The sequence below is a fragment of the Phodopus roborovskii genome, unplaced genomic scaffold, assembly GCF_943737965.1.
Source record: "Phodopus roborovskii unplaced genomic scaffold, PHOROB, whole genome shotgun sequence".
Lineage (NCBI taxonomy): Eukaryota > Metazoa > Chordata > Mammalia > Rodentia > Cricetidae > Phodopus > Phodopus roborovskii.
The window spans coordinates 36,158,515-36,171,525 of record NW_026126410.1 but is presented as its reverse complement, the minus strand read 5'-3'; the positions used below and the strand labels follow the sequence as shown (position 1 = coordinate 36,171,525).

The following is a 13,011-nucleotide window of genomic DNA, read 5'->3' as shown; positions in this document are numbered from 1 at the left end:
TCTCCATTTGTCTCTAGGCAATACATTTTAAAATTGTGTGATATAAACCCTGATAATATATCCTTAAAAATATCTCAAAATAGGTGTCTAAACAAGGTTTATTTATATTATTATGCTAAAATACAACCAACCACTGTTGGGTAAATGTAAGGCTACAATATACTATGAAATATAGCTCAATTGGTTAGCTATTATCAAAACAGAGCACATTTATTTGGAGTATTCAAATATTCTGCCAACACATATTTATTGTGCTGGTACTCCAAGATGTTATGGTGCTGAATTTTCTGCCAGTTTAATTTCTTGTGAGCTTGTCAATATAAATGGGTAAAGAAGAACGGGTTGTGTTCCTTGAAAATCTTCACAGAGCCAGCTGTATGTTTATATCTTTGGAAAACATTATTGTAAGTTTGTTTCTGTCTCACCTGAACTCAGTATCTTCTGTGTTCCAAAAAAAGAAAGAAATGGAAGTGACAGCTCTTTTCCGCACGGAAACTTTTTATTTTCTTCTGGTTAGATAAACCAAGTTCTTTAACTTTTTTTTTTAAGCTGCCTGTGGAAGTGTTGCATTTCTAACAGTGTACCAGTGGAGTTGATATACAGATTTAAAGGAATAGAAAGACATTGTTTCCCAGATAGAAACCAAATGCAATTATCCCTTACTGACTTTGAGGTTTAGGTCCAGACCCCCTGTAGACTAAAATCTAAGGATATTCCTCATCCTTAGTAACATACTGTAGTATTGGCCTTTATCTGTACATAGCACCCTTTATGCTCACACTAACTGCTACACTGAATGAATTTTGAGGAGTAAATAGTTAGATACTGTATTATTTAGGGAATAATGACCAAAAATATTTCAGTATGTGTTCACACTTATCAGGTCTTCTTATACGTTTTTTTTTTATCTTCAGTTAGTTGAGACACAACAGCACAACTCTCAGACATGAAAACCAATTATAAAATAATGTATAATACAGTATATTTCCAGATGAGTTTTTCTAAAACAGGTATGCTTGAAAGGATGCAAAGAAATATTGATACTTCTGACTATAGGGAATAAAAGTTCAAAATTCTAGGCATAGGAGACAAGTCTGCATACCCCTTACCCAACTGCATCCCCCTGATATAGCATATAACAAACCTCATTGTTCCCTTCTGTATGTGACCATCTTTTGTTCTGTGTGCTGGCTTGTTTTGTGTCAACCTGAGCCAAGCTAGTGTCATGGTGCAGGAGACCGCCTCACTGAGAAAATGCCCTCTGTGAGACTGGGCTGTAGTCAAGCATGTAGCGCATTTTTGTGTTTGATGATTGGTGTGGGAAGGACCAACTCACTATGAGTGTTGCCACCTTGACAGGTGGTCCTGGGTATTATAAGAAATCAGGCTGAACAAGCCATGCAGAGTAAGTCAGCTTCCTCCATGGCCTCTGCATTAGCTCCTGCCTCCAGGCTACTGCCCTGTTTGAGTTCCTGTCCTGACTTCCTTCAGTGATGAAAAGTGATATGAAAACAGCCAAATAAACCCTTTCATCCTCAAGTTGCCTTTGGCCACCATGTTTCACCACAGCAATAACAACCCTAAGATAGAAGTTGGCATGAGGATTGTGGAATAGCGCTGTCACAGACCTGAACATGTAGGTTTTGGAGGACTGTGCAGGGAGTTTGGAACTTTAAGCTAGAAAAGCCATTGCGTGTTCAAGGTGTGGAGAGCTGTTCTGTAGAAATCGGGAAAACAATGTTGGGAGAAGTGAAGACAATGGAGGCTTGGCTTGTGACGTTCCAGAGAGAAGTTTGAGAGTCACTTAAAAGATTCCCTCATAGCTGTTACATATTTTGTATTAAGTATTCATGGTTCAGGTCAGCTAGGGCAAGAGTCAGTTGTCATTAACAAGAGACCAGCATCACATAAATAAAACCTTTATTTTACTGGAGCAATGCATGCTGGTTAGCTGCAGCTGAGAAATCAGTGGTGATTAAGAAGAGACAAGCATCATTAAGGTGAAATAGTCTGAGAAGTGTTTCCAAGAGTCAGCACATACATAGAAGCTGTGTTCCAGAGGTGATCAAGGATGGATCTTGTACTGTCAACTGAAGTTGGTGGTGTAAGAGTTGCCCAGGTGGTACTGGTTTTGAAGGCATGAAGGGGTCATGGAAAGCAACTGAGTTTAGGTAGACTGTTGATAATAGTACAGGCCGGTTGCATCAAGAGACCTCAGAATTTAAGAGTTGTCAATATGGGACAATTGCCAAGAACAGCAGCAATAGGGGAGTAGAACCAGCTAGAACCAAGACTAGATATGTGTGTTGCAGAGAACAGAGCATCAGAAATATCCCAAGACCTTTGAAGGAGTCCAGGATAGGTTAAGTGAATCCCAGATATTGGACACTGAGTTATTTAAACTGTTGGAGTCTGGTTTTGCTTTGTTCAGATTGCAAATGTGCCCCAGTTCTTCCCTCCTGAAGTAAAGTCTATAACTTAAATTTTCTTTTATATGATCCCACCATTGAAAAACTGGATTTTTAAAGAGATTTAAAATTTGACAAAGACTTTGGCTTTTAAAAGAGACTGAATATTTTAAACAGATTGAATTTTAAGTGCTTGCATTTTTAAAGACCATGGAACTTTTAAAATCTGGAATGTTTATATTTTAATGTCAATATTTAATGTATGATCTTGGGGATGAAAAGAAAATAGGAGGTTGTGACTTGACAGTAATGTGTTTCTGTATCAGTTTGACAAGGGGTCAGTTTTGCTGACAGGTTTTTACATCAAACACAAGCTAGGATCATCCAAGAGGAGGGAACTTCAATTGAGAAAATATTTCCATAAGATCAGGCTGTAGGCAAGTCTGTTACTTTCCTTCCTTCCTTCTTTCCTTCCTTCCTTCTTTCCTTCCTTCCTTCTTTCCTTCCTTCCTTCTTTCCTCTTTCCCTCTCTCCCTTTTTCCCTCCCTCCCTTCCATCCTGATCACAGTCTCCCCATTCTCCACTCCTCCCAGTCCCTCCCTTCACCTCCCCTCTATCCCAGATCCACTCTTCCTCTGTTGATTGATAGTTATTGTGGGAGGGCCCATCTCACTGTGGATGACACCACCACTGGGCAGGTGGTCAGGTGCTATATGAAAGCAGGCTAAACAAGCCATATGGAAAAAGCCAGTAAGCAGTACTCCTTCATGGCCTCTTTGTCAGCTCTATTATGGCATCCGGAACTCAGGTTTGTATTTCATCAAGGTGGGAAAAATCAATATCGCTTCCTGTTTTAATGCAAACCAGCAATGCTACTCTTTTCTCAGCTGCTTTGCAGCGGCTGATCTATGCAATTTCTCCAGGGTTCAGCATCACCAAGGACCCTCAGGCGAGTGCCTACTTCAACCAAAGGCATGATCTGGGAGAACCTTCACATAAGGTCCTCCCAGCATTGCTTCTGGGGAGTTTGTTCCCATTTCTGGATAAGAAATAGGATAACAGCTTTCAACTGCATTCTCAAGAGTTCATTGGGACTGAGGCTGTGCATTTCAAAAGTTAGCTCATGTTGAGAAGAATGACATTTCTAAGTTTGCCAGAACTATACTGACTTCTCTTCCATCTCAAGAGAAGGAAACATTGCATCTCACCACTGAATCCCAAGGAGTACAACGGAGTGGGAAAATCACTCCCACTCCTTAGAGGAGTGCCTTCAGACACTTATTTGTTGTGTGAAATTTCTGCTCAGGAAAATGACTGTTCCTGGATCTGTTTATGGGAATGGATCCCATAGAGGATGGATGGGTGCTTCATGTTCTTAGGAAAGCAATTTGAAAATAATGGCTCAGTTATTTCAAAACAACAGGAAAATAAGATTAAAGTTCACAAAGCAGAAAAGCCTTTCACGGACTGAAGAGACTCGATTATGATCTCCTTTGGAGAAAACTGTAGAAAGGGGCTGAGCAGAAAAGACAGATGTGGAATAAAGTAGTTTGTACATACCATCAAAGAAAATAAAAATTCCTTTTGGTGATAATGAGTGTTGAATGGTAACTGAGCCTTTTGGTGAAAAAGCACTGAAAACCAGAAGCCCATAGCTTTTTTTTTTTTTCACTATCTTTTAGATCTTGGGCTGCATATTTACATGATGAACTTCCAAAAAGCAAGTTTTCTAGGGAGAAAAAGCTTTTCAAAATGCAAAGTAGACTTGCTTGGTTTTCTCTCTGTCATAGATGTGTTTGAATGTTCCTGCACCTCCAATGCATCCACTAAAATGGATGTTTTAAGAATGCCAATCAGCTCGATATCAGAATTTCGTACTCTCTTTCATAGTAATTTCATTTTTCACTTCTGGTTTGAAGTTTTGCCTTAGTCCATGTTTCTACATCTTGAGTTTTTGTGAGGGAAACAGAAGCAATCACAGCAGAGAAAGACTGGGCTAGGACTCACCAAGTATGGCTCATCTTCACAGACCTTTCATATTTTAACATTTCCTTTTAAAAACAATGCTCTGAAAGGGGATGGTGGGATGGCTCAGCTGTTAAAGACTAGGCTCACAACCAAAAATATCAAAATGTTAGAAGGTGTTACCCCAAGATACATTATGTTGTTTGTGGCTATTGTAAAGGGTGATGTTTCTCTTGTTTCTTTCTCGGCCCCTTTATCATCTGTATATAGTAGGGATACTGATTTTTTTTTTTAATTTAACCTTGTATCCTGCTAATTTGCTGAATGTGTTTATCAGCTGTAGAAGTTCCCTGGTAGATTTTTTCAGGTCACTTATGTAACCTATCATATCATCTGCAAATAGTGAAAGTTTGACTTCTTCCTTTCCAATTTGTATCCCCTTGATTTTCTTTTGTTGTCTTATTGCTCTAGCTAATACTTCAAGTACAATATTGAAGAGACATGGAGAGAGTGGGCAGCCTTGTCTTATTCCTGATTTTAGAAGAATCACATTGAGTTTCTCTCCATTTAGTTTGATGTTGGCTGTTGGTTTGCTGTATATTGCTTTTATTATGTTTAGATAAGTTCCTGTTATCTCTGATCTCTCCAAGACCTTTGTCATGAAGGGTTGTTGGATTTTGTCAAAGGCTTTTTCAGCATCTACTTAGGTAATCATGTGGTTTTTCTTTTTCAGTTTGTTTATATAGTAGATTACATTGATGGGTTTTTATATGTCTGTAAGGAGTATGGTTTTCCCACCTGCCGCCTGATCTTGTCCCGCCGCTGTGCCAGCCCCAATTAACACACAGAGACCCTGTATTAGATACAATTCTGTTGGCCAGGTGCTAGTTTCTTATCGGCTAGCTCTGTCTTAATTATTAACCCATTTCTATGTATTTCCACGTGGTCTTGCCGAGAGCGGAGGAATGGCGGTTCTGTTCTCTCCAGGCTCTCCATCCTGACTCCTCCTTCCTACTTCCTCTTTTCTCCTTGTCTCCTAGTCCCTCCTATCTTGTTTTCCTATTGGCCAACAGTGCTTTATTCATTAACCAGTATGAGAAGCATATATACATAATGGCATCTCCCATCATCTCCTCTTTTCTGTCTAAATAAAAAAAAGGGTTTTAACCTTAACATAGCAAAATATATTATACAACAGTTATCAAGTAAGAATCACAGTTAACAATATTTAGTCCATTAACATTTAGCAAGATTTGAAGAAAATATTTTATCATCTATTTTATCTTTGTGTGTCTAAAGTCTAAGTAACTTATCTTTAATCCTAATTAATGAAAACTATAACCATAACTATCTGTCTTCAACACAGAAGGATAATATATAAGCTCTAGAAATGACAGAGACAACTCACTGCCCAGTCACCCCAAGTTCTTTTGTAATCTTCTATCCTTAGCCCATAGGCCATAGTGTGTCTGGCAGACTCTTTAGCAAAGCAGGAAACTTTAAACTGTCTTTTTGTATTGGCAGCTTGTCCGTTACTTTTCTCTGTGTCCTGTAGACTGTCTGGCAGATTCTTCCATGAAGCAGGAATTTTGTAGCAATGTCCATCTTGAATTAGCAGTCACATTTCTGTGGGTCCTGCATGTCCAGTTTATACAGCATAAAGTCAAACAGTCCAGACAAGAGCAGTACCTTGTCCAAATGGCTAGTCTTGCCATATTGGAAGTAACTTTATAACGCATTTCTTTGATGTCCATCTTCCATCTTTCTTTCTAGTTCAGGTGGTGTTGCCAGGAGCATTTATGTCTCACTGTCAAGAAAAACCCTAAACCATTTTAAATGCCATATTCTGTAGGTCTTTGAAAGGTTTGAAGAATGCCTATCTATCTCAAATACATCTCTGTGTATTTTGAAAACCTAGCTTACTTAACTCTAAGCTTTGACTATCATAGGTAATTATCTATAATCTGTACTACATTATACATTTCTGAATGAACTATATAAACACAATACATAAACAAAAGGAGAAATATACACATCACAAAATTGACCTTAAATTGTATCAATAAATGAAAATCCAATCCTATCTTGCTTTCCTATTGGCCAACAGTGCTTTATTCATTAACCAGTATGAGAAGCATATATACATAATAGCATCTCCCATCATATGTCGAACCATCCCTGGGATGAAGCCTACTTGGTCATGGTGGATGATTTCTCTGATGTATTCTTGGATTCATTTTGCCAGTATTTTATTGAGTATTTTTGCATCAATGTTCATTAGAGATATTGGTCTGTAGTTCTCTTTCTTAGTTGTGTCTTTGTGTGGCTGTGTACCAGGGTAACAAACAAGTGAAAGACCTATATAATAAAAACTTTGAGTCTTTAAAGAAAGAAATTAAAGAAGATACCAGAAAATGGAAAGATCTCCTATGCTCTTGGATAGGTAGGGTCAACATATTATAAATGGAAATCTTTCCAAAAGCAATCTACAGACTCAATGCAATCCCCATCAAAATCCCAGCACAATTCTTCATAGACTTTGAAAGAACAATCCTCAACTTTATATGGAAAAACCAAAAGACCAAAGATAGCCCAAACAACCCTGTACAATAAAGGAACTTCCTGGGGCATCACCATCCCTGACTTCAAGCTCTATTATATGGCACAAAAAAAAAAAAAAAAAAAAAAAAATGACAGGTAGATCAATGGAATTGAATCGAAAACCCTGCTACTAACCCAAATACATTATCGCAGCACTGTCTTGGTCAGATATGTTTTGGTTTACTGTATTTCATGCGCAGTGTATTTGATTATCCTTTCCTTTAGACCGTATTTCCTTTTCTAGGGTATGCTCCTTGTTTCCACAATGTTATCTGTCTTGTGTCCACACTGAATGTGTAAATTGCTTAGTAGTGTCTCTGAGACAACCTTAGGTTGGACTGGAATTCAGCTTTGAGCAATGTGTGATCTTAGTATCCCTGTGTAGTGCTCATCCTATAGCACCTACTCTCAGGTAGGCACCCTGTGTCTTGCTATGGGCATGCATGGCTCAGTCTCAGATCAGGCTCAATTGAAAGCAGTACTCCCATGTGCAGCGCTCCCCATGTGCAGTGCTGTCTGTGTGCAGTGTTCCCCGTGTGCAGCACTCCCCGTGTGCAGTGCTCTCTGTGTGCAGTGCTCCCGTGTGCAGTGTTCCCCGTGTCCAGTGCTCCCTGTGTGCAGTGTTCCCCGAGCAGTGTTTCCCGTGTACAGCACTCCCCGTGTGCAGTGCTCTCTGTGTGCAGCGCTCCCTTGTGCAGTGCTCCCATGTGCAGCACTCCCCGTGTGCAGCGCTCCCTGTGTGCAGTACTCCCGTGTGCAGTGCTCCCATGTGCAGTACTCCCTGTGTGCAGTGTTCCCCGTATGCAGTGTTCCCCGTGTGCAGCACTCCCCGTGTGCAGTGCTCCCTGGTACAGTGCTCCCTTGTGCAGTATTCCTGTGTGCAGCGCTCCCCGTGTGCAGTGCTCCCTGTGTGCAGTGCTCCCTGTGTGCAGCGCTCCCTGTGTGCAGCGCTCCCTGTGTGCAGCGCTCCCCGTGTGCAGCGCTCTCTGTGTGCATATGGGACTTCCTTTATCACTTTGTTGGTATGAGTAAGCATCACTCTTCTGACTGCTGGAGCAAATGTTGGAATCACATCCCATGTTTACATGTGTCAGCATCATTGTACTTGTAGGCCAGAGTCCAATATCAGAAAATGATTTCCAAATGTACTTTGGTCTGTACTGTAATTGTTTATGTGGTATGGTAAATCATTTTGGTATTACCAACCAGAAACAGAATGTATGCCTTCCCTTGTGATATGATGTTTTAAAACAACACATCCCCAAAATATTTCACGTGAATTATTTTATGTATTTCATTTGCATCTTTCTAGATCTGATTTGGATCCTAGAAATAGGTACTATTAGATCTGATAAACTCTGACCGACCATGTCCTACCACTGTGAGAAACCAGAGCAGTTTGTGACTAGGTACTGAAATTTACAAGGATATTGCCATAGATGCTATCATTGGTTTTGAAACTAAATCTCATTCTTTCTATAAAAATCAAGGGGTAGGCAAAGCCTGTCTCATTGTTGTACCTGAAGATGTCTGAAGAACACATATGTTTCTGAGAATTTTGAAGATTGAAACGTTAATTCAGGAAGTTGGAAAGTTTAGAGTAAAGAGACACTAAAACAATTCCTGCAACCAAAGTTGGACTGTATGTGTGTGTGTGAGAGAGATGACTGTATTCCAATCTATAGTATAATAAGTTTAATATAGTACAAAGAATGGTCAAAATATTTAGTTAGTATACCATCACAATGGGGAAAGCCCTATGTATTATTTTCATTGACAAATTCTGTTAGAACTGATTCTCTCCAGACATGGAAAATGATGGGGAAATGTTAGTACCATTATTGCCTATGTGAATTAACTTTAAAAATGGGCTCACTTGTATATACATTACACATGCTGCTAGAAAATGCCAAATCATTATGATCACACTTCGAGTCTAGAGAGCATTTCAGCATGAGTAATATCGCCCCATTCTGATATTTAATTTAAATGGAAAGGTTAAGACTGTCAAAATCAATTCACCCATTAAATCAGGATTGTATCTGTGGTATTTCTGTAACTGGAATATGCTGGAGGAAAAATCCTCCTTTTGTAAGAGAAAGTGGAAATGTCTAGTATCCATTTCTAATTTCCACACCACATTTCTCTAAAGATGGAGGTTTCTGTTCCACCAGGTCCTTCCACCCTTCAGCACCAAATAAGCATACAGAGATATATTAATTATTAGACTGTTGGCTGATGGCTGGGGGTTCTTATTGGCTAGCTCTGTCTTAATTATTAACCCATAACTACTAATCTATGTATTTTCCATGTTTTTGGTTTTTCAAGACAGGGTTTCTCTGTATTGCTTTGAAAGTTGTCCTGGAACTCACTCTTTAGACCAGGCTGGCCCCGATTCACAGAGATCTGCTTGCATCCCAAGTGCTGGGATTAAAGGCATGAGATACCAATGTCTAGCTAATCTATGCATTTCTACATGGCCTTATTTTACCAGAGAATGCCCGGCATATTCTATCTTCCCAGTATCTACCTGACATCTCTGAGCAGTCTCTCTCTCCTCTCTCTTCAGCCTTCTCCTCATCTCTGAGTCCCACCTGTCTTTCTGCCTCTGCTGGCCAGTGTTTTATTCATCAACCTATAAGAGAAACATATATACAGAAGAACATCCCTTATCATTTCTCATGTGAAGAAAAAAGTAGTTTAGCCATGATACATTAGGCTCAGAGTTCCATCCATGACTCTACATTTCTCCCAGTTTACTAATTACATTGGGTACTCATGTGGATGGGGTACACATATAGACAGTGAAAAAAATCTCCCATTAATAATTTCAGGATTGTGAAAATCTTTACTTTCTAGTCATGATGTCTACAACATGGAATGTTTTTACTTTGTTAACAGATACTATGATGCAAAACTAGGAAATCCATCCTGCATATGACAGCGGCAGCTATAAATTGTTCATATAATACACTTAATATTTGAGGAAGCCCATTTAGAGATTTTCCAAGTGCCTTCCCTAGATAGGATGTAGGCTACATTGTCTTGAATTTATAATGCATACTTACACTGAGTACAAGTTAATTAATTATGTGTTCAGCCTCTGAAATGTGTATCACATAATAAAGTATGCATTTGGTGAGTTTTCTGCATGTTTTATAGTTTCTTTTTTAATATGCCATTTGGTATCCCTTAAAAAGAAATCATTTTTTTTTTTTAGATTTGGGTCCTGGCAAAATATGCATCTCTGCCAAGGGCTTGAATTTTCTTCCTTTTAAAGACAATGAGTAGCATGGGTTTTATTTGCTTATTCACGTATCAGATGAATCAAAGGCCAAAGAATGATGTAGCTCATTTCATGTGGACATTTAATACTGAAAGAAAAGCAACTCATCAAGTTAAAGAAAAAACAAAACAAAACAAAAAACAAAGAGCAACAACAACAAAACTGTGTTCAAGGCTGCTGAGCTGCTGCCCCCAACATGATTTTTGAACAAGCCACCTATTCTTTTGAGTCTTAATTTGTTTTTTTTTAAAAAGCATTTGTTTTTTACTTTTGAGATTATAATTTAATTACAGCATTCCTCCATTCTCTTTCCTCCATCTAAAAACCCTTATATCCCCCCTCCTTGTTCTCCTTCAAGTACATGGCCTCTTATTACACTAATTGCTGTTGAATGTATGCTGTCTGTCTACTTATCTTCTACCTATACCTATCTGTATCTGTCTGTCTCTCCCTCTCTCTCTCTACACACACACACACACACACACACACACACACACACACACACTTATTCCTTAACATAACCAGTTCAATCTGTATTTTCTTGTCAGTAGTATGTGGATCATTATATTGAATCCATAGGTTATTGGAAAGTGCAAATGATCCACACGGGGAAAGATACTAAATGATATTAAAGGTACTGTTTTGTGATGGAAAACTATGTAATCCATGTTGTGCAAAGTCAGTTATAGAATATTGAGAGTTGTCATTCATCTTTTCCTCTGACCCATGTGCCTCTTCTACTCTACTGAGTATAGTCTGAAAAAAAAAAAAAAAGAGTCATCCACATCTATGACCCAATGCAGTAGATATTTTCAAACTATAATGTTTGGTGTGAAATGGGACCTTTTTAAGGAGTCTTTATAATCTTACCATGCAATTCGGGAACTTTCTAACAACAACAACAAAACCAAAACAAACAAACAAAAAATAAAAAACAAACAAAAAAAAAAAAAAAAAAAAAAAAAAGGAAAAGAAGACCATAGAAGCACCAACTGCTGCTCTCCTCTGACACACTTTAAAATATTTTCCTATACATTTTTATATTTATTTTTGTGTGTGTATGTGTGTATGTGGAGGTGTGATATGTGTATGTCATATGCACATATGGAAGCCAGTGGTCCAGCGTTAGTTCTTTGTTTCCATCCTGTGGTTTCTAGGGGTGGAGAGCTGACTGCCAGACTTGATGGCAAGTACTCTTCCTTGCTAACCCTCTTGCCAGAGCCCTATTGCTCTGCTGTAATGCATGGAATAGAAGTCCCATGTGGAAAAGGCTATGACTTTCTTATTCACCCACCACAGATGCTCCTTAAGGATTTGCCAAATTTTTAAACTAAAATGCTACCCTAACCAATCAAATTGGAAACTTTTATAAGGACCGAAGTTTGAAGAAGATACCTCTGGGCTTACAAAATATATACACTAACAAAATCATCCACTTTTCTTCTCTCCGGAGCATTGATATGTTATCATAAGGAAATAGACAAGACAAGTTTCTGTCTCTTTTAATAACTTCAGAAAAATGCAGTAAACAATTGTCTGAAAAGAAACACTTATAAGAACTAGTTTGGTCTCTCTCTTAGCTCCACCAGCACATCTGACTTCTGTGAGTATTGGAGATACTCATCCAAATTTCTCCCCTGAGATTGTATTTCTGCTATGGAATGTACACAGTTCGCCTCATGTTGTGCCAACTATGTATGTATCTACCGTGTACTGAACCTACCTCTCAAAGGTATAGGTATTCTTCAAAGTAGCTTGCCGAGTGCCATTAGAACAGTTAATAGACGTGTGTTGAAATGTTGGATTGTAGACGCTGGGGTTAGCACAGGGCTCAGTTCTCAGCTTGTAATCTTGTTAGGCTCCTACAGGTGGCCAACTTCTGACAAACTGCAAGGCAGCAAGGTGATTTAAAGTACACTTTAAAGGGAAGATATAATTTAGCCCATATGTTGAAATGAAGCATGCAGGCATTCAGACACTTCATACAAACAGAAAAGAGACCCAGAATCTGCTACAGGGCTTACTTGTAGTATTTCAAGATGTATTTCTTAGTATTGGAAGAATATATTTAATAGTAACAATAGAAGTCCTAGGAAGTTTAGGACTCAATAGGTTAGAGGTTAGACCCTGAGTGACAACTGCAGTAGGTTTCTACTTGGCAAAGGTGACTTAACACAAAATTTGTATAGCCTTGAGAGGGGTGTTTGGAACGAGAATGAATTGCTTTTGGCTGGGCTTTGGTGGCACACACCTTTAATCCCAGCACTCGGGAGGCAGAGGCAGGCAGATCTCTGTGAGTTCAAGGCCATCCTAGTCTACAGAGCTAGTTCCAGAACAGATTCCAAAGAAATACAGAAAAACCAAAAAAAGAAAAAAAAAATGATAGTGGCCAGATATCTTTGTGTTACATTGCACTCAGGGTTTTCAGTGTCTTAGTCTCCTTCTCATTACACCGATAAAAACAGGCTGACCAAAAGGAATTTAGGAAAGCAAATGGCTTGTTTGGCTTACACTTCCACATGTTAGTCCATAATTAAGGGCATTCAAGGCAAGAACTGAAGCGGGATTTTGAAGATGAAACCGTGGAGGAGCACCGTCTGTCAGCTCTCACACACTGTTTCCTCACAGGCTCGTGCTCAGTGATGTTTTATAGAGTCCAGGACCTTCTGACTAAAATGACACTGTCTGCTGTAGCCCCAACCATCCTTATCTATCAACAATCAAGAGAGTTTGCAGACACAACTATAGACA

General features: G+C 39.0%; 1 protein-coding gene across 1 annotated transcript in view; it reads left to right on the top strand.

The window, feature by feature from the left end:
* The first annotated feature begins 8,342 nt into the window (after positions 1–8,342).
* LOC127220788 (peroxiredoxin-2-like) overlaps positions 8,343–13,011 on the top strand; it is a 75,557-nt gene continuing 70,888 nt past the window's right edge. The window contains exon 1 of the mRNA XM_051182691.1: positions 8,343–8,383. Within this exon, the coding sequence (XP_051038648.1) occupies positions 8,343–8,383 (41 nt within the window). The remainder of the gene's footprint in view (positions 8,384–13,011) is intronic.